Source organism: Balaenoptera physalus (assembly GCF_965194825.1).
Source record: "Balaenoptera physalus genome assembly, chromosome: 10".
Taxonomy (NCBI): Eukaryota; Metazoa; Chordata; class Mammalia; order Artiodactyla; family Balaenopteridae; genus Balaenoptera; species Balaenoptera physalus.
This window is the reverse complement of record NC_138889.1, coordinates 86,034,788-86,057,031: the sequence shown is the minus strand read 5'-3', so window position 1 is coordinate 86,057,031 and position 22,244 is coordinate 86,034,788. Positions and strand designations below refer to the sequence as shown.

Genomic DNA, 22,244 nt, shown 5'->3' with positions numbered 1-22,244 from the left:
GATACTTAGCAATTTAATAATATTAGTTATCATTATTGTGTGTAGGATTCAGTAGGAAAAACCCACTCCTTCCTCTGTGTCTCTCCTTTATTTTCTCATACTACTATCCCATTCACAATGGTTCTGACACCAGACCTGTGGGGGTTTTTCCCACACCATCTAGCTGGATGTCCTACAATTTAACTCAATTCTGACACTACCTACCTGGAGATAAGGTCAGATCCCACAGGTTAAGGGCCCAGTCTCACAACACTGCTTCCCACTCACCCCATTTCAGAGGTCCAGACCTGTGCTTCTGAGTGGCTATAAATTGGCTCTCTCCTCAGGTTCAGTTAATTTGCTAGAGCAGCTCACAGAACTCAAGAAAACTGTTTACTTACTGTTTACCTATTTATTATAAAAGGATATGGTAAAGGATACAGATGAAAATCCAGATGAAAGAGAAGCATAGGGTAAGGTACGTGGGAAAGGGCATGAGGATTCCATGTTTTCTCTGACGCTCCACTCTCCCAGCATCTCCATGTGTTCACCAAACCAGAAGCTTTCTGAACCGTGTACTTTTGGGATTTTTATGGAGACTTCATCATGTAGGCATGATTGATCATCAACTCCATTTCTAGTTCCTCTCTGGAGAATGGGGAGTAGGGTTGAAAATTCCAAGTTTCTAATCACGGCTTGGACTTTCTGGTGACCAGCCTCCATCCAGGAGCCCACCAAGATTCATCTCATTAGAACAAAAGACACTGCTAGCACCCAGGAAATTCCAAAGAACTTAGGAGCTCTGTGTCAGGAATTAGAACAAAAGATGCCCCTAGTGCTCTTTACCACTTAGGAAATTACAAGAATTTTAGGAGCTCTGTGTCAGGAACTGGGGGAAGAGACCAATATTTTTTTCTATTATTTTATAATGATATTATTTGTTTGGTTTTGTAATGAGTTTTAAAAAATAATTATGTGAATATTTAATGCCTAGCTGATCACTAAAGCATATAGTTCTGTCTTTATTTGGCATGTGGAATATCTGATCTCCAGGTTCTGGAAGATTTAAAATGTCAAACATTCTTCTTTCAAATTCTTATTTAAAACCTGCTTGGAGGTAATGTTATTCATGCAGGTCTACCAAGAGGGTATGGCCATCCCTTCCCCTCATATTCTAAAGGTTATCCTTGAATCAGGCAGGGGCATTAGCTGGCTGTCCCCTTTACTGAATCATGACTTGGAGTTATGACATCGGTTTGCATTGAGGAAATTAAAAGAAACAGGCATCAATCAAAAACTCAGTGTCATGCTTACTATAAAGGCAGTGGTTAAAGGCACTGGCTCTGGAAGCAGATGGCCTTGATTCTAATTCCGGCTCTGCCCCCGCCTGGTTATGTGACTAAATCTCAGTTACTGTACAAAAGAGGAGTGGACCTACCTCAGTATCATTTTGAGAATTATATGCGATAATGTATATAGAGGTCTTAGTAAAATGCCCAGCACATAGTAAGTTCTCAATGTGTATTAATTATATAGTAGGATACTGTTTGCTGTATCACAAATAACCCCTTTATGAAGACCCTGAAATAAATTTCTCTAAGATCTCAGGACCAGGAAAGTTGTATCTTGAGGAATTTATCTCTCTCTGTCAGCCATGTGTGTCTTGAAATGGTGTTTTCCTCTTTGCTTTAGCCACAAGGATTCTCAGCGCCCAAATAGTGCTTTATCTCCAGCAAATAAAAACAGTGTGGTATTCATGTCTAGTATCATAATGATGATAAAAATATTATCTAGCATTTTTTGGATGCTTGCACAGTTAACTAGACCAAATATTATTCTAAACACTTTTCTTTTTATAATCATCCCAACAGCAGAATGAGATAGATACTATTAATCATTTAATTGATGAATTCTCTGAAGCACCTTATCTCTGGCTTTGGTCTATTCCTATACCCCTTTCTCCCCTTCCTTGCTTTTTTATCTCTTTATTTTATCCCTTTTCAGAGTAGATATTTTGGTAAGCTACCTCATATTTTTTTCATAACTAGGTAAAGGGTAAGAAAGGAATTAAAATATATATTTACAATAAGATTTGTTTAAATTATTTAGTTGCATATGAAGTTTCTGATCAAATTTATATATTTGCATCTGGTTTTGGCATTAACCTGTTTAAATCAAGTCATTAATGAAGAATAAAGTATTTTGAATAAACAAGTGAATTCAGCAAGCAAATTTATTCATTATTCATTGAACAATAGTAAATGTGTCATTTGTTTCCCAGGAACTGCAAGAATGCAAGTGAAAACCAAATTATTTCCAAAGTCTGTGACATCTGATAGTTTGAATGATATAGATAAGTCTTTGCTCACCCTCATCCTCAGAAATCCTATTGCCATCTGGGTATCTTGTGGTGAACCATTTCTGAGTCCGAATGGTAAGTGTTTTGTTTTTGCTTTCTTTCAAGCAAGTGCATAAAGAGAGAGAGAAATAAATTTTTTGTCACCATAAGAAAATCAATTAAATGTGTATAATGTCAATATAATAACATCACATTTATGCAAAGAACGGGAGGTTCATCAATTAACATGTGCACAAGGATAGCTATACTCCTATATTTGCACAATTGCCTGTTTTTTTCTTACTGGAATGGAGTATTCTGCATGGAAAGTGTCTAATTTCATTGATAAAGAGATCCTTGGTCTATAAGACTGAGAATAATGATATACATTAGAAAATAACAAATGAGTTTAATTCACACTGAAGACGACCTGTCTGCACATTTTCATTTTTAAGAATTGCACCCTTTAGGCAATAGGTGGATGTTTAAAAAAATGAATGGTTCCAAGGAAGGCTTTCATCACCTCCAAATAGTTTGTGGAAATAGAAAATGAAATATGGCTATTGCATATGGTAAATCTATATAATAAAACAGCACTGTTCTTCTTTTTCCCCCTCCATTCCATAAAGAAATGCCTTAAGCTCTGTCATCTTTCAAATGAAGTTTCTTTTAATGACCCTTACCTTTTAATTACTTGTTTCTAATTGAATCTGTTTCTTGGAGCAGAAAGTTCTTTATAAATTATTGGCTTGCATGATAAATTACTGTTGATAAGAAGAATGCAAGATAAAATATCATGTATTGTTTTTAATTCTAGCTTTGAAGAAAGCAGAAAAAATAGAAAAACAGAACTGGCTAAAAAAGGACAAAATTTTGGCTGATCTAGACACTATGAAACACAAACTGAGACAGTTAAAAGGTCAGTATGAACTTAATCAGGTATCACCGTGTTTAATTCTAAATGTAACCTTAATTTGCTGATAGGTTTTTTTTTTACCATTAGATACCAGATGTTTAACTGAACATTATATACTGTGTTACAAAAGTCACTTGAGCAAGTCTGAAACCTATTAATATATCTTTTCAGTACTGATTTTATATTTGTAAATTTTATATTAAAATGAATATCACATGATTTATATATACATTTTTAAAATTTGGAGGATGTGTGGATCATATAACCACCCTTTTGGTTTTGAAACAATTCCTGAACTGACATTTTATGGACTTTGGAATTAGTCATTAAACAAAACTTTCTGTTATTTCTTGGGTATTGCTTGGGAAGAAGTTTTGTTAAATAACCTGAGTGAGGAAGTACTAAATTCTTCAAAGATTAGTGTCTTTATCACAGAAGGGAGGTATCTTGTTATGCGGCATAAGATATATTATTCATAGACAAAGTGATTGATTGACAATATTTGTCCTCTTCTTCCATTCTCTTTGTCACAGAATCTTAAGTTCCTGATCTTATGTTATTCCCAGCACTTCAGACACCAAATGATTCTTTGGGGAATAAGTATGTTATGGACTTTAGTCTGGGAAGGAATACATTTCAGGCTCTGTAACTACCATAGCAGGATTTCAGCTCCTGAGTAGCTGTACTGTCTGGTGTCAGAAACATGTGAATCTTACTTCAATAAATAAGACAATTAGTCCTAAGTGCACTAGACAGCGCTCTGGGTTGAAATGGCTATTTTTCAGTTTTTACCAAAAGAATTATTGGATCTAACTGAAAAGCATCTATTACTATTGCTAACCTCTACTACTCCAACTACTTGACATTTTCACTTGAATGTCCCATAAGCATGTCCAAAACTGAAGTTAACACGTCACCATATAGTGACCATACCACCATTTCATTGCATATCATATCACACCAATGCCTCCTTCATTTCTTTTGTGGACATTACCACAATCCACTCAGGTGTTCCATCTCAAGGAGCTGGGAGTCATCCTTGGCATCTCCCACTCTCACTATCTCTAAGCAAATATCAGTAAGTCTTGTTGCTTTGAATCTGTTTTTTCAAGTGAATTCTAAGGATCTTGATTCCTACTGTCATTATCGAAGTTCAAGCTATCGTCATCTATTCTTTGGGTTACTGGGTTAGCTTTCTAACTGGTCTCCCTGCCTCCAGTCTTGACAGTAGTTTCCATCCTGTTCATAATGGTGACATTCTGGAACGGAAGTGATCATGCAAAAATGCAAAGGTGTTACGTTACTCCAGGCATAAAACCTTTCAAAGCTCTTATTATCTTTATGGCAAAAGTGAAACTCCTTAATGTTGTCCTTCATGATCTGGTTCTCTGGAAACTTCTCCCTCCCCTTATTACTTACTCCTCTCTACCCATTTGGACTTTTTTTTCAGTCCCCCAGACTTATCATGTGCTTTCTTAACTCTGAGCTTTTGAAACAATTCAGTTCCCTCTGCCTCAAACTTTTCTTTCTCCTGTTCTCTTGGATTGCTTCTCATTATTTACTTTTCAGCTTACCCGTTATTTCTCCTAAAAGTCTTCCCTAACATTCTAAGTCAGGAATAGTGTGGTTTATCATACCCTTAACTTCCCCTGATAGCCCTTATCACTGTATTATACATACCTGATCATATGACTGTCTCTCCTATTTTACATTATAAATTCTATACCCTTCTAATTTGTTCTCTGAATAGTTGTAGAATTATTTAATTAAAGAATAAATGGAATTTCAACCACCCACTCCAATGAGCTTTCTAAGCTCTATTTCTTTATCAAATTAAATCAATAGAAAGTAACGTATTAAAAATAGCACCTGGCAGAGCTGCTTTTACTGAATTCTGATTTTATATTATGTCTTTAGCTTTTATTATAATTATTAAAAAAGTATTTTAAAGTTCAGTTGGCATCATCCACCATATCACTGTAGAAAACAGTCTTTTTAGTCAGATGGTGTCCATTATGGGGAAATCCATTAATGCAGTTTCTCTTAAAATTTAGTACTAAGATAAATCTTGTCTCTACTGCTAAACTGTTATGTTTTCTGCTATTAAATGTAAATTCAGTGCTAACTTATAAAATACCTACTGTGAGGATGGTCTTTTCTAGTTGTTGGGATTAGGAGGAGAAATAATAGCAAGTTTAAATTCAGTTAACTGCAGTCCCTGTTGGATTGTGAGCTTCTGTTTTTTTTTTCTTTTTTTAAAATTCAATCATTTTATCATTTTTTTTAACATCTTTATTGGAGTATAATTCCTTTACAATGGTGTGTTAGTTTCTGCTTTATAACAAAGTGAATCAGCTATACGTATACATGTATCCCCATATCTCCTCCCTCTTGCATTTCCCTCCCACCCTCCCTATCCCACCCCTCTAGGTGGTCACAAAGCACCAAGCTAATCTCCCTGTGCTATGCGGCTGCTTCCCACTAGCTATCTGTTTTACATTTGGTAGTGCATATATGTCAGTGCCATTCTCTCACTTCATCCCAGCTTACTCTTACCCCTCCCCGTGTCCTCAAGTCCATTCTCTATGTCTGCGTCTTTATTCCTGTCCTGCCCCTAAGTTCTTCAGAACTTTTTTTTTTAGATTCCATTTATATGTGTTAGCATATGGTATTTGCTTTTCTCTTTCTGACTTACTTCACTCTGTATGACAGACTCTAGGTCCATCCACCTCACTACAAATAACTCAATTTCGTTTCTTTTTATGGCTGGGTAATATTCCATTGTATATATGTGCCACATCTTCTTTATCCATTCACCTGTCGATGGACACTTAGGCTGCTTCCATGTCCTGGCTATTGTAAATAGTGCTGCAGTGAAAATTGTATACATGACTCTTTTTGAATTATGGTTTTCTCAGGGTATATGCTCAGTAGTGGGATTGCTGGGTTGTATGGTAGTTCTATTTTTAGTTTTTTAAGGAACCTCCATACTGTTCTCCATAGTTGCTGTATCAATTCACATTCCCACCAACAGTGCAAGAGGGTTCCCTTTTCTCCATGCCCTCTCCAGCATTTATTATTTGTAGATTTTTTTAATGATGGCCATTCTGACTGGTGTGAGGTGATATCTCATGGTAGTTTTGATTTGCATTTCTCTAATGATTAGTGATGTTGAGCATCCTTTCATGTGTTTGTTGACAATCTGTATATCTTCTTCGGAGAAATGTCTATTTAGGTCTTCTGCCCATTTTTGGATTGGGTTGTTTGTTTTTTTGATATTGAGCTGCATAGGCTGCTTGTAAATTTTGCAGATTAATCCTTTGTCAGTTGCTTCATTTGCAAATATTTTCTCCCATTCTGAGGGTTGTCTTTTGGTCTTGTTTATGGTTTCCTTTGCTGTGCAAAAGCTTTTAAGTTTCATTAGGTCCCATCTGTTTATTTTTGTTTTTATTTCCATTTCTTTAGGACGTGGGTCAAAAAGGATCTTGCTGTGATTTATGTCATAGAGTGATCTGCCTATGTTTTCCTCTAAGAGACCTATAGTGTCTGGCCTTACATTTAGGTCTTTAATCCATTTTGAGTTTATTTTTGTGTATGGTGTTAGGGAGTGTTCTAATTTCATTCTTCTACATTTAGCTGTCCGGTTTTCCCAGCACCACTTACTGAAGAGGCTGTCTTTTCTCCATTGTATATTCTTGCCTCCTTTATCAAAGATAAGGTGACCATATGTGTGTGGGTTTATCTCTGGGCTTTCTATCCTGTTTCATTGATCTATATATATCTGATTTTGTGCCAGTACTATACTGTCTTGATTACTGTAGCTTTGTAGTATAGTCTGAACTCAGGGAGCCTGATTCCTCCAGCTCCATTTTTCTTCCTCAAGATTGCTTTGGCTATTCGGCATCTTTTGTGTCTCCCAACAAATTTTAAGATTTTTTGTTCTAGTTTGTAAAAAATGCCGTTGATAGTTTGATAAGGATTGTATTGAATCGGTAGACTACTTTGGGTACTATAGTCATTTTCACAATGTTGATTCTTCCAATCCAAGAACATGGTATATCTCTCCATCTGTTTGTATCATCTTTAATTTCTTTCATCAGTGTCTTATAGTTTTCTGCATACAGGCCTTTTGTCTCCTTAGGTAGGTTTATTCCTAGGTATTTTATTCTTTTTGTTGCAATGCTAAATGGGAGTGTTTCCTTAATTTCTCTTTCAGAGTTTCCATCATTAGTGTATAGGAATGCAAGATATTTCTGTGCATTAATTTTGTATCCTGCTACTTTACCAAATTCATTGATTAGCTCTAGTAGTTTTCTGGTAGCATCTTTAGGATTCTCTATGTATAGTCATGTCATCTGCAAACAGTGACACTTTTACTTCTTCTTTTCTTTTTTTTAAAAAAATTTATTTATTTATTTATTTATTTATTTAGTTTTGGCTGTGTTGGGTCTTCGTTTCTGTGCGAGGGCTTTCTCTAGTTGCAGCAAGCGGGGGCCACTCTTCATCGCGGTGCGCGGGCCTCTCACTATCACGGCCTCTCTCGTTGCGGAGCACAGGTTCCAGACGCGCAGGCTCAGTAGTTGTGGCTCACGGGCCTAGTTGCTCCGCGGCATGCGGGATCTTCCCAGACCAGGGCTCGAACCCGTGTCCCCTGCATTGGCAGGCAGATTCTCAACCACTGCGCCACCAGGGAAGCCCCTACTTCTTCTTTTCTGATTCGGATTCCTTTTATTTCTTTTTCTTCTCTGATTGCTATCGCGAAAACATACTAAACTATGTTGAATAATAGTGGTAAGAGTGGGCAACCTTGTCTTGTTCCTGATCTTAGTGGAAATGTTTTCAGTTTTTCACCATTGAGAATGATGTTTGCTGTGGGTTTGTTATATATAGCCTTTATTATGTTGAGGTTACGTTCCCTCTCTTTCTGCTTTCTGCAGGGTTTTTATCATAAATAGGTGTTGAATTTTGTCAAAAGCTTTTTCTGCATCTATTGACATTATCATATGGTTTTTATCATTCAATTCGTTAATATGGTGTATCACATTGATTGATTTGAATCTATTGAAGAAGCCTTGCATTCCTGGGGTAAACCCCACTTGATCATGGTGTATGATCCTTTTCATGTGCTGTTGGATTCTGTTTGCTAGTGTTTTGTTCAGGATTTTTGCATCTATGTTCATCAGTGATATTGGCCTGTAGTTTTCTTTTTTTGTGACATCTTTGTCTGGTTTTGGTATCAGGGTGATGGTGGCCTTGTAGAATGAGTTTGGGAGTGTTCCTCCTTCTGCTATATTTTGGAAGAGTTTGAGAAGGATAGGTGTTAGTTCTTTTGTAAATGGTTGATAGAATTTGCCTGTGAATCCATCTGGTGCTGGGCTTTTGTTTGTTGGAAGATTTTTAATCACACTTTCAATTTCAGTGCTTGTGATTGGTCTGTTTATATTTTCTATTTCTTCCTGGTTCAGGCTCGGAAGGTTGTGCTTTTCTAAGAATATTTCCATTTCTTCTAGCTTGTCCATTTTATTGGCATATAGTTGCTTGTAGTAATCTCTCATGATCCTTTGTATTTCTGCAGTGTCAGTTGTTACTTCTTTTTCATTTCTAATTCTGTTGATTTGAGTCTTTTTCCATTTTTCTTGATGAGTTTGGCTAATGGTTTATCAATTTTGTTTATCTTCTCAAAGAACCAGCTTTTAGTTTTATTGATTTTTGCTATTGTTTCCTTCATTTCTTTTTCATTTATTTCTTTTTTTTTTTTAAGATTTTTAGAAATTTCATGTAATGTCTGAAACATTTATATTAACATATTTCCATACATATTTCCATACAAATACAAATATAAGATTTTTAGAAATTTCATGTAATGTCTGAAACATTTATATTAACATATTTCCATACAAGTAACCCAATGAAAGTTTAGTATTAGTTGTTTTGTTTGTTTTTTTATACTGCAGGTTCTTATTAGGCATCAGTTTTATACACATCAGTGTATACATGTCAATCCCAATCGCCCAATTCAGCACACCACCATCCCCACCTCACCGCAGTTTTCCCCCCTTGGTGTCCATATGTCCATTCTCTACATCTGTGTCTCAACTTCTGCCCTGCAAACTGGCTCATCTGTACCATTTTTCTAGGTTCCACATACATGCATTAATATATGATATTTGTTTTTCTCTTTCTGACTTACTTCACTCTGTATGACAGTCTCTAGATCCATCCACGTCTCGACAAATGACTCAATTTCGTTCCTTTTTATGGCTGAGTAATATTCCATTGTATATATGTACCACATCTTCTTTATCCATTCGTCTGTTGATGGGCATTTAGGTTGCTTCCATGACCTGGCTATTGTAAATAGTGCTGCAATGAACATTCAGGTGCATGTGTCTTTTTGAATTACGGTTTTCTCTGGGTATATGCCCAGTAGTGGGATTGCTGGGTCATATGGTAATTCTATTTTTAGTTTTTTAAGGAACCTCCATATTGTTCTCCATAGTGGCTGTATCAATTTACATTCCCACCAATAGTGCAAGAGGGTTCCCTTTTCTCCACACCCTCTCCAGCATTTGTTGTTTGTAGATTTTCTGATGATGCCCATTCTAACAGGAGTGAGGTGATACCTCATTGTAGTTTTGATTTGCATTTCTCTAATAATTAGTGATGTTGAGCATCTTTTCATGTGCTTCGTGGCCGTCTGTATGTCTTCTTTGGAGAAATGTCTATTTAGGTCTTCTGCCCATTTTTGGATTGGGGTGTTTGTTTCTTTGATATTGAGCTGAATGAGCTGTTTATATATTTTGGAGATTAATCCTTTGTCCGTTGATTCATTTGCAAATATTTTCTCCCATTCTGAGGGTTGTCTTTTCGTCTTGTTTATGGTTTCCTTTGCTGTGCAAAAGCTTTGAAGTTTCATTAGGTCCCACTTGTTTATTTTTGTTTTTATTTCCATTACTCTAGGAGGTGGATCAAAAAAGATCTTGCTGTGATTTATGTCAAAGAGTGTTCATCCTATGTTTTCCTCTAAGAGTTTTATAGTGTCCAGTCTTATATTTAGGTCTCTAATCCATTTTGAGTTTATTTTTGTGTATGGTGTTAGGGAATATTCTAATTTCATTCTTTTACATGTAGCTGTCCAGTTTTCCCAGCACCACTTATTGAAGAGACTGTCTTTTCTCCATTGTATATCTTTGCCTCCTTTGTCATAGATTAGTTGACCATAGGTGTGTGGGTTAATCTCTGGGCTTTCTATCTTGTTCCATTGATCTATGTTTCTGTTTTTGTGCCAGTACCATATTGTCTTGATTACTGTAGCTTTGTAGTGTAGTCTGAAGTCAGGGAGTCTGATTCCTCCAGCTCCATTTTTTTGCCTCAAGACTGCTTTGGCTATTCGGGGTCTTTTGTGTCTCCATACAAATTTTAAGATTTTTTGTTCTAGTTCCATAAGAAGTGCCATTGGTAATTTGATAGGGATTGCATTGAATCTGTAGATTGCTTTGGGTAGTATACTCATTTTCACAATGTTGATTCTTCCAATCCAAGAACATGGTATATCTCTCCATCTGTTGGTATCATCTTTAATTTCTTTCATCAGTGTCTTATCGTTTTCTGCATACAGGTCTTTTGTCTCCCTAGGTAGGTTTATTCCTAGGTATTTTATTCTTTTTGTTGCAATGGTAAATGGGAGTGTTTCCATAATTTCTCTTTCAGATTTTTCACCATTAGTGTATAGGAATGCAAGAGATTTCTGTGCATTAATTTTGTATCCTGCAACTTTACCATATTCATTAATTAGCTCTAGCAGTTTTCTGGTGGCAGTTTTAGGATTCTCTATGTATAGTATCATGTCATCCGCAAACAGTGACAGTTTTACTTCCTCTTTTCCAATTTGTATTCCTTTTATTTCTTTTTCTTCTCTGATTTCCGTGGCTAGGACTTCCAGAACTATGTTGAATAATAGTGGTGAGAGTGGACATCCTTGTCTCGTTCCTGATCTTAGAGGAAATGCTTTCAGTTTTTCACCATTGAGAATGATGTTTGCTGTGGGTTTGTCATCTGTGGCCTTTATTATGTTGAGGTAGGTTCCCTCTATGCCCACTTTCTGGAGAGTTTTTATCATAAATGGGTGTTGAATTTTGTCAAAAGCTTTTTCTGCATCTATTGAGATGATCATATGGTTTTTATTCTTCAATTTGTTAATATGGTGTATCACATTGATTGATTTGCGTATATTGAAGAATCCTTGCATCCCTGGGATAAATCCCACTTGATCGTGGTGTATGATCCTTTTAATGTGTTGTTGTATTCTGTTTGCTAGTATTTTGTTGAGGATTTTTGCATCTATATTCATCAGTGATATTGGTCTGTAATTTTCTTTTTTTGTAGTGTCTTTGTCTGGTTTTGGTATCAGGGTGATGGTGGCCTCATAGAATGAGTTTGGGAGTGTTCCTTCCTCTGCAATTTTTTGGAAGAGTTTGAGAAGGATGGGTGTTAGCTCTTCTCTAAATGTTTGATAGAATTCACCTGTGAAGCCATCTGGTCCTGGACTTTTGTTTGTTGGAAGATTTTTAATCACAGTTTCAATTTCATTACTTGTGATTGGTCTGTTCATATTTTCTGTTTCTTCCTGATTCAGTCTTGGAAGGTTATACCTTTCTAAGAATTTGTCCATTTCTTCCAGGTTGTCCATTTTATTGGCATAAAGTTGCTTATAGTAGTCTCTTAGGATGTTTTGTATTTCTGCGGTGTCTGTTGTAACTTCTCCTTTTTCATTTCTGATTTTATTGATTTGAGTCCTCTCCCTCTTTTTCTTGATGAGTCTGGCTAATGGCTTATCAATTTTGTTTATCTTCTCAAAGAACCAACTTTTAGTTTTATTGATCTTTGCTATTGTTTTCTTTGTTTCTATTTCATTTATTTCTGCTCTGATCTTTATGATTTCTTTCCTTCTGCTAACTTTGGGTTTTGTTTGTTCTTCTTTCTCTAGTTTCTTTAGGTGTAAGGTTAGATTGTTTACTTGAGATTTTTCTTGTTTCTTTAGGTAGGCTTGTATAGCTATAAACTTCCCTCTTAGAACTGCTTTTGCTGCATCCCATAGGTTTTGGGTCATCGTGTTTTCATTGTCATTTGTCTCTAGGTATTTTTTTATTTCCTCTTTGATTTCTTCAGTGATCTCTTGGTTATTTAGTAACGTATTGTTTAGCTTCCATGTGTTTGTCTTTTTTACGTTTTTTTCCCTGTAATTCATTTCTAATCTCATAGCGTTGTGGTCAGAAAAGATGCTTGGTATGATTTCAATTTTCTTAAATTTACTGAGGCTTGATTTGTGACCCAAGATGTGATCTATCCTGGAGAATGTTCCGTGCGCACTTGAGAAGAACGTGTAATCTGCTGTTTTTGGATGGAATGTCCTATATATATCAATTAAATCTATCTGGTCTATTGTGTCATTTAAAGCTTCTGTTTCCTTATTTATTTTCATTTTGGATGATCTGTCCATTGGTGTAAGTGAGGTGTTAAAGTCCCCCACTATTATTGTGTTACTGTCGATTTCCTCTTTTATAGCTGTTAGCAGTTGCCTTATGTATTGAGGTGCTCCTATGTTGGGTGCATATATATTTATAATTGTTATATCTTCTTCTTGGATTGATCCCTTGATCATTATGTAGTGCCTTCCTTGTCTCTTTTAAGATTCTTTATTTTAAAGTCTATTTTATCTGATTTGAGTATTGCTACTCCAGCTTTCTTTTGATTTCCATTTGCATGGGGTATCTTTTTCCATGCCCTCACTTTCAGTCTGTATGTGTCCCTAGGTCTAAAGTGGGTCTCTTGTAGACAGCATATATATGGGTCTTGTTTTTGTATCCATTCAGCCAGTCTATGTCTTTTGGTTGGGGCGTTTAATCCATTCACGTTTAAGGTAATTATCGATATGTATGTTCCTATGACCATTTTCTTAATTGTTTTGGGTTTGTTTTTGTAGGTCTTTTTCTTCTCTTGTGTTTCCCACTTAGAGAAGTTCCTTTAGCATTTGTTGTAGAGCTGGTTTGGTGGTGCTGAATTCTCTCAGCTCTTGCTTGTCTGTAAAGCTTTTGATTTCTCCATCAAATCTAAATGAGATCCTTGCCGGGTAGAGTAATCTTGGTTGTAGGTTCTTCCCTTTCATCACTTTAAGTATATCATGCCACTCCCTTCTGGCTTGCAGAGTTTCTGCTGAGAAATGAGCTGTCAACCTTATGGGAGTTCCCTTGTATGTTATTTGTCGTTTTTCCCTTGCTGCTTTCAATAATTTTTCTTTGTCTTTAATTTTTGCCACTTTGATTACTATGTGTCTCGGCGTGTTTCTCCTTGGGTTTATTCTGTATGGGACTCTCTGCGCTTCCTGGACTTGGGTGGCTATTTCCTTTCCCATGTTAGGGAAGTTTTCGACTATAATCTCTTCAAATATTTTCTCTGGTCCTTTCTCTCTCTCTTCTCCTTCTGGGACCCCTATAATGCGAATGTTGTTGCGTTTAATGTTGTCCCAGAGGTCTCTTAGGCTGTCTTCATTTCTTTTCATTCTTTTTTCTTTAGTCTGTTCCGCAGCAGTGAATTCCACCATTCTGTCTTCCAGGTCACTTATCCGTTCTTCTGCCTCAGTTATTCTGCTATTGATTCCTTCTAGTGTAGTTTTCATTTCAGTTATTGTATTGGTCATCTCTGTTTGTTTGTTCTTTAATTCTTCTAGGTCTTTGTTAATCATTTCTTGCATCTTCTCAATCTTTGCCTCCATTCTTATTCCGAGGTCCTGGATCATCTTCACTATCATTATTCTGAATTCCTTCTCTGGAAGGTTGCCTATCTCCACTTCATTTAGTTGTTTTTCTGGGGTTTTTTCTTGTTCCTTCATCTGGTACATAGCCCTCTGCCTTTTCATCTTCTCTATCTTTCTGTAACTGTGGTTTTTGGTCCACAGGCTGCAGGATTGTAGTTTTTCTTGCTTCTGTTGTCTGCCCTCTGGTGGTTGAGGCTATCTAAGAGGCTTGATCGGAGGCTCCCTTTTTTCATTTATTTCTGATCTGATCTTTATGATTTCTTTCCTTCTGCTAACTTTTGGGTTTTTTTGTTCTTCTTTCTCTAACTGCTTTAGGTGTAAGGTTAGGTTGTTTATTTGAGATTTTTCTTGTTTCTTGAGGTAGGATTGTATTGCTATAATCTTCCCTCTTAGAACTGCTTTTGCTGCATCCCATAGGTTTTGGGTCATTGTGGTTTCATTGTCATTTGTTTCTAAATATTTTTTGAATTCCTCTTTGATTTCTTCAGTGATCTCATGGTTATTTAGTAGTGTATTGTTTGGCCTCCATGTGTTTGTAATTTTTACAGGTTTTTTTTCCTATAATTGATATCTAGTCTCATAGTGTTGTGTTCTGAAAGGATACTTGATACGATTTCAATTTTTTTAACTTTACCAAGGCTTGATTTGTTACCCAAGTTATGATCTATCCTGGAGAATGTTCCATGAGCACTTGAGAAGAAAGTGTATTCTGTTGTTTTGGATGGAATGTTCTATAAATATCAATTAAGTCCATCTTATTTAATGTGTCATTTAAAGCTTGTGTTTCCTTATTCATTTTCATTTTGGATGATCTGTCCATTGGTGAAAGTGGGGTGTTAAAGTCTCCTACTATTATTGTGTTACTATCGATTTCCCCTTTTATGGCTGTTAGCCTTTGCTTTATGTATTGAGGTGCTCCTATGTTGGGTGCATAAATATTTTCAATTGTTATATCTTCTTCTTGGATTGATCCCTTGATCATTATGTAGTGTCCTTCTTTGTATCTTGTAATAGTCTTTATTTTAAAGTCTATTTTGTCTGATATGAAAATTGCTACTTCAGCCTTCTTCTGATTTCCATTTACATGGAATACCTTTCTCCATCCCCTCACTTTCAGTCTGTATGTGTCCCTAGGTCTGAAATGGGTTTCTTGTAGACAGCATATATATAGGTCTTATTTCTGTATCCATTCAGCCGATCTATATCTTTTGGTTGGAACATTTAGTCCATTTATATTTAAGGTAATTATCAATATGTATGTTCCTATTACCATTTTCTTAATTGTTTTGAGTTTGTATTGTTGGTCTTTTCCTTCTCTTGTGTTTCCTGCCTAGAGAAGTTCCTTTAGCATTTGTTGTAAAGCTGGTTTGGTGGTGCTGAATTCTCTTACCTTTTGCTTGTCTGTAAAGCTTTTAATTTCTCCATCAAATCTGAATGAGATCCTTGCTGGGTAGAGTAATCTTGGTTGTAGGTTTTTCCCTTTCATCACTTTCAATATGTCCTGCCACTCCCTTCTGGCTTGCAAAGTTTCTGCTAAAAGGTCAGCTGTTAACTTTATGGGGATTCCCTTGTATGTTATTTGTTGCTTTTCCATTGCTGTTGTTAATACTTTTTCTTTGTATTTAATTTTTGATAGTTTGATTAATATGTGTCTTGGAGTGTTTCTCCTTGGCTTTATCCTGTATGGACTCTCTGCACTTCCTGGACCTGACTGGCTCTTTCCTTTCCCGTAGTAGGGAAGTTTTCAACTATAATCTCTTCAAATATTTTCTCAGTCCCTTTCTTTTTCTCTTCTTCTTCTGGGACCCCTACAATTTGAATGTTGGTGCATTTAATGTTGTCCCAGAAGTCTCTGAGACTGTCATTTCTTTTCACTCTTTTTTCTTTATTCTGCTCTACGGTAGTTATTTCCACTATTTTATCTTCCAGGTCATTTATCCATTCTTCTGCCTCAGTTATTCTGCTATTGATTCCTTCTAGAGAATTTTAAATTTCATTTATTGTGTTGTTCATCATTGTTTGTTTGCTCTTTAGTTCTTGTAGGTCCTTGTTAAACATTTCTTGTATCTTCTCCATTCTATTTCCAAGATTTTGGATCATCTTTACTATCATTACTCTGAATTCTTTTTCAGGTAGACTGCCTATTTCCTCTTCATTTTTTTGGTCTTGTGGGTTTTTACTTTCCTCCTCCTGCATATTTTTCTGTCTTCTCATTTTGCTTAACTTACGGTGTTTGGGGTCTCCTTTTCGCAGGCTGCAGGTTCATAGTTCCCATTGTTTTCGGTGTCTGCCCCCATGGCTAAGGTTGGTTCAGTGGGTGTGTAGGCTTCCTGGTGGAGGGGCCTGTTGCCTGTGTTCTGGTGGATGAGGATGGATCTTGTCTTTCTGATGGGCTGGACCGCGTCCGGTGGTGTGTTTTGGGGTGTCTGTGACCTTATTAAGATTTTAGGCAGCCTCTCTGCTAATGGGTGGGGTTGTGTTCCTGTCTTGCTAGTTGTTTGCCATGGGGTGTTCAGCACTGTAACTTGCTGGTCATTGAGTGGAGCTGGGTCTTAGCGTTGAGACGGAGATCTCTGGGAGAGCTCTCGGCAACTGATATTACGTGGGGCCGGGAGGTCTCTGGTGGTCTAATATCCTGAGCTCAGCTCTCCCACCTCAGAGGCTCAGGCCTGACGCCCAGCCAGTGCACCAAGACCCTGTCAGCCACATGGCTGGATGATGGGCAAGTCAGGAAGGAATCAGGTTTCCGGCCCTTGGATGGTGGCCAACTCAGGATTGGCTCTCCACAGGTCTGCCTCTGGATAGTGAGCTTCTTGAGCGTTGGATGAAAGAGGAGGTTTGGCAGGTATGAACAGTGACCAAATCAATTATATCGTATTATTATAAGGATTGGTAAATACAACAAGTTTTTATTGAGCGTATACCGTGTACAAAGTACTATGGTAAGCTGATTTTACATTTCATTTGTAAGCATGATCATTGCTAATATTAATGAAATAGTAGTAATAACTTTTTGGGTTTTTTATGATTAAGTTACAAATGTCAAATATTTACTATGTGCTTAGTACAGAATGAATATTCAATAAACATTAGAACAGGGATTCCTGAGAAGGCAGTCCATTTTCCCAGGTGGGATCTTAAAAACAGATAAACAAAACTGAGGGATGGCAGATCAGGCCAAAGTATCACCTTTGTTACGTATAAAGGCAATGCTGGAACATTTTGTTTAGTGTGAGAGCTAAATGGATCTGCTAACTGAAACCCCAAATGAGGTGGACTAATCCTTTCAGGCACATATGGTGCTGAACCAGGATGGGCCCTCCCAATAAAGGAGAGGTATGAGGAGAGCTGTCCAGGTGAGATTTATAGTCTGAAAGAACAGCAAAGTACTCACGTTCTCTAGCTTTCCCCATTAATAGTTAGATATTATCTTCCCCCCCCGCCACCGATCTCATGTGAAATAAAACAGAATATATGGAAAATGTAATAAGAAAATAAAAAGTAATTTATTCAATACATTTTTGTTTTGTTTCTATTTGTTATTCTTACCTACATAAATGATAGTTTATTATGAAAATCTTTTGTGATGATATTATGTCCCTTTATAAAAATTAGAGTGCAAATGCTTTCTTTTTCTTAAGACCATTAGAAACAAGTTGACAAAAAACAATAATGCATATGTTTTTTGCTCTTTGTTATATTCAAATCCTGGCTCTTAACAGTGTAAATGATAAACTATTGGAGAACTGTCTTTAGTTGAGCAAAATTTTAGTGTTCAAAATGCATTATAAATAAAATATTTATTGAGATATTATCCACAGGAATTTATGTGTCACAAATTAATGTTGTCTGTACATTATGAATAGAGTCAGCTGAAAACTATATTTGGCATAAATTTGTGTTATGTATTTTTCTGGTGCCACTGTGCTCTTCTCCAAAACCTGTTGCCTAATGGTATTGTCACTGTAACTCATTGGCTGTTAATTCAATTATGTTTTCTCCATAACCATAAATTGCATATGCATGCTTATTAGGTACATAGAGTTCTGATTTCCCTGAAAAGTCATTGCTGCCACCTGTTTTTATTGCTGGATCTATTTCCACAAACTTGAGCTATAAGAGCACAAATGCGTTATCCTCTACAAATACTGAGTTATTTTCAAAAGGTTTTGTTCATAGTCACGGTATGAAAACCTGCACATTATAAGTCTCCTGGCAACAAAATTAGGACTTAACGTCATTTCAGTATTTCTATTATTTTATCCACCTAAGTGTTACTTTCTCAAAAAAGCCTTTTCTGACACTTCAGACTAGGTCAGCAACCTGTTTTACATGCTTTTACACACCCTGTACTTCCATGGTGCAACACAGTTACAATCAGTTATTGGTGTAATCATTTCCTTGACATTTGCCTTCCTTACCAAAGTGTAAGCCTTTGAGGCAAGGACTTAGTCTCGAACATGTTTGTATTTGCACCATCCAGCACAATGCCTGACTCATACCTGGTGTTCAACATAGGTTTCTAGAAGGAACATACAAGAGAAAGCATTATTTGTACTTAAGAAGTTTCGAGATCAGTCTGAGACTCAGTGCTCAGTATATCTTCAACCCAGAAAAAGAAAACAATTTAATAAGTGTGACCTTTAAACCTCTTTTATAATGATTTAAAGTGGTCTAGCTGAAAGAATGCATAAATTCAAATCACCACACTTATTAACTTATGCCTGTGATTCTTTAGAATACACCATTCCGATAAATATTTTCTCTTACCACAGCTTCTTAAGAGCCCAGAGGACACAGCAGAGGTGTCAGAAACTAATCGTGTTCGCAGGGTATTATTAGATAGAAAAAAAAAGGCCTCCTGTCTCTTGGGTTAATATTATTTTAGAAATACTTAATCCCCAGGCTGCTAAACTAATTGTGGGGGAAAGGCTTATTATTAGTGAAGAGAACAAAACATATGTTCCATGACTGGAAGAGATGATGGGCTATATAGGTCATGGATTCTATTTGACTAAATTACCGCTGAACCATATCGTGGATGAGAGGTTGGGGCCAGTGTGGAAGTCAGCCTGTTATCTTTCTTTTCCATCTGTACACTGAGTATGCATATCCTGGCTATTTAAAGCCTCAAGCTCCCGTATGAAGAGACATTGTTAGATCTTATTACCTTAGGCATCTTTGCTTTTATGATATATTTAGTATTTTACCCTCTGCTCCCAAGTGAAATGATTTATGCATAGAAAGCCAAACCAATTTATTTGAAATCTGAAAGCGTATCATCAGAAACATTTCCAGAGACTTCTTTCCCCAGGGCAGCGGGTAGCAGCATGTCAGCCAGCCACCATGGTTCCCAACAAAAGCCCTGTGCAGCCGGTGGTAGTGGAAGGAGGCTGGACTAAGCAGACTCAAGAGGAAATTAAACTCACGGACCTTATAAGACATACAGAGGTATGATCTTTAGGACTCTAGACATTAAAGACTCAGACTCTTTTATAAGCTTTTCAAAGTACAGTATTGAATTTTTAAATTATGCTATTAATATATTCTCGGCATCTGGTCAGTAATGACCACATAAACATATGCCAAGCATTGAGTTGGCATTTGGAGAGTAACTATCTAAGACACAGCCAGCTCATATGAAAGTCTGTTTTGTTTGAATGGAGACCAGAAATTATGACCTTAGCAAAGATGAGAAAAAGGCCCAGTGGATATGTACAAAGGTAATTATAATAAATGTAGTCAAGTTGAGCCTTATGGCTTCATTGCTCATCACTCCTAAGGGTATGTCTCAATATGTAAAAAGAGGAAGGAGCAAAATACTAATTTCAATGGAGACATTCAGAAGTGAGGAATTCAAAAAGCAGTTTCAATCCAATTGATTAATCAGACAGGATTGCCAGACATAAAAAAGTCGAGAAGAGAAAGGTCAGCTGTTGAGAGAGGATTGGGGATAGAGAGACCTGGGAAAACTTTTTGCTTTGTGAAGTTTTTCATCAAAATGATGTGTTCTTATTTAATAGGGTTTCTCAAATCATGAAATGTGTTCAATCTAAATCTTAGGCGTGTGCCCAAGTCAAGGTTACTAGAAAAAAGAAATTGACATTGCTAGAAATATGACTTCTTGCCAAGCTAAGAAGGATAAATCACTGACCAGGGAATGAATGCAAAGCACTGAACTAAGACATGCTTGAAGCAGGATGAAAAGCTGCCTGGCAGGGATCTGGCAGAATATAAAGGTGGCTGCTGTATTTTAAAAGACAGAGAGTAAAGATTTAAACAATAGTCATGTACATTCCCTTAAGCATTTCTTGGTTAAAGGAAATGATGCTGTGATTCTAATCAAAAAGTCATTTGTTAGATGCAGAGAAATCACTCGGTAGGAGAAACGCCATGCACAAATCCAAAAACATATCTCTATTTATTTCTCCAAATTATAAATGAAAGTTAAGTGCTTTGCCAAAATAAATGCCTTATTATTACTACTCTAATGATTATTATTGCTTACAGTGATGCATTGAAGCAAGGGGAATTTACAGAAGAGTCAGTGATAGGAGAGGGTAATGTAATTCCTGAATCTTTTTTCAATATGATGTACAGTTATAAGATATTTCTTTCAGCATATTCTACACAAACACACACACACACACACACACACACACACACACACACAGAGACACACACACATACACACTAAACAGACAGTTCTCTAACCATGGCATTCTCTGGGCTTTTCTTAACAGGCACAGCTTTCTGAAGTCCAAGAACTGCAATCCAAGAGAAATTCTCCAACTGCACCTAAATGTTTATCATTCAAGAGGAGCAGCTTGTATAAGCAACCCAATGCAAAAAGAGCGTGGGTTTACCTAAATGGAGGCAGACCTGAAGATGGCACTTATGCCCGGGGCAAAACTATTTCAGAGGTAAACCTAGTGTGAAAGGAGAGTGTTTTATAGGCCTGTTTTCAAATTCCAGCTCTGACATTTATAGATTGTTAGGTCAGGCAAATTATTTTACCTCTCTAAATCTCATTTTCTCATCTCTAAAATGGGAGTAATACTTTCCTCACAGGGTGGAGTCCAATGCTGTCTGACATAACGTGTGCCTCAGAATATGACACTTGGCCAGCAGAGAACAATGACAATTAAACTCATTACACCCAAGTTTAGAGTCAATCTAAACTTTAAGATAATTTAAAATAGTTTTCCTGTTCCATTTTAAACCTAGTTCACAAAAGAGTGATTATTCACTGGATATGTTCCCCGTGGGGAAAACAACAGTATTCACTAGAGGAAATCCATCATATTCTTGTCACCAGATTCCTGGAACTATGGCAAACTTTCCACTTTCCAGAATTAAAACATTGACTAAAGAAAAGATGAGTAGCAGTTCATTTATTGTTTGCAATATCAATGATACAATTCTAAAAGTTGACATTTTGTCTTAGTCTTTAAATAAAAACTTTAGGTACCTAATAAATGGATTTTGGTAGAAGTTTTAAAAGTCTTATTTGTTGCAGTGATATCTTATAATAGTTGTTTGGCTTTATTATTTGTGAAATGTTTTTATAATTTTTTCTGGGACAAGAGGAAGTCACATAAAGGTGAGATGTTGGTGGGAGGTGGAGGGAAAGGCAAGACAGTGCAATAGGAAGGCCTAGAGGAGTTCATGGAGGCTGATGGGGGCACCTAGAGTGGCAGGGGCACTTCAGAGGGGTTGTGCCCCTGAAGGTTGGTGATTTCAAAGTGTGATGGAGACCACTCCCCTTTGACAAGGACTTTGAATAAGAACTGTGAAAGCAATTGCATCTCAGAAGTTGACAACCGATTTGCTGTATTTGAGAAAGAAGAGAAAAAAATGCAGACAATAAATTCAAAACTAGGAATACAAGTAAAGGAACTTCATACACATGGGGAAGAAAAAGGAAAGTGATTTTTTAAAATGAGTGAAACTTTTTCAGGAGAGAACACCCTAGACAGTTTCTATAACAAACCTGAAATGTTTCTTCCTTGCTGGTTTCTTTGAAAATCATGGAGTTTATATCGCAGATGCTAAGTCTTAAGATGCACGTAACTATTGCAACTAGAACTGATACATTCGTGAGGGAATATGAAATGATTAATGAATAAAAAGGAGACCAGGGACGAGGATTAAAGATAGCCTGTCAGACTCAGGATAGCAAAAACTTACCATAACTT

General features: G+C 36.6%; 1 protein-coding gene across 1 annotated transcript in view; it reads left to right on the top strand.

Annotated features, from left to right (window-relative positions):
- The window catches only part of DCDC1 (doublecortin domain containing 1), a 471,016-nt gene that overhangs the window by 425,595 nt on the left and 23,177 nt on the right, over positions 1-22,244 (top strand). The window contains exons 34-37 of the mRNA XM_082476590.1: positions 2,261-2,413; positions 3,135-3,236; positions 19,361-19,497; positions 20,790-20,969. Coding sequence (XP_082332716.1) covers positions 2,261-2,413; positions 3,135-3,236; positions 19,361-19,497; positions 20,790-20,969 — 572 coding nt within the window. The remainder of the gene's footprint in view (positions 1-2,260; positions 2,414-3,134; positions 3,237-19,360; positions 19,498-20,789; positions 20,970-22,244) is intronic.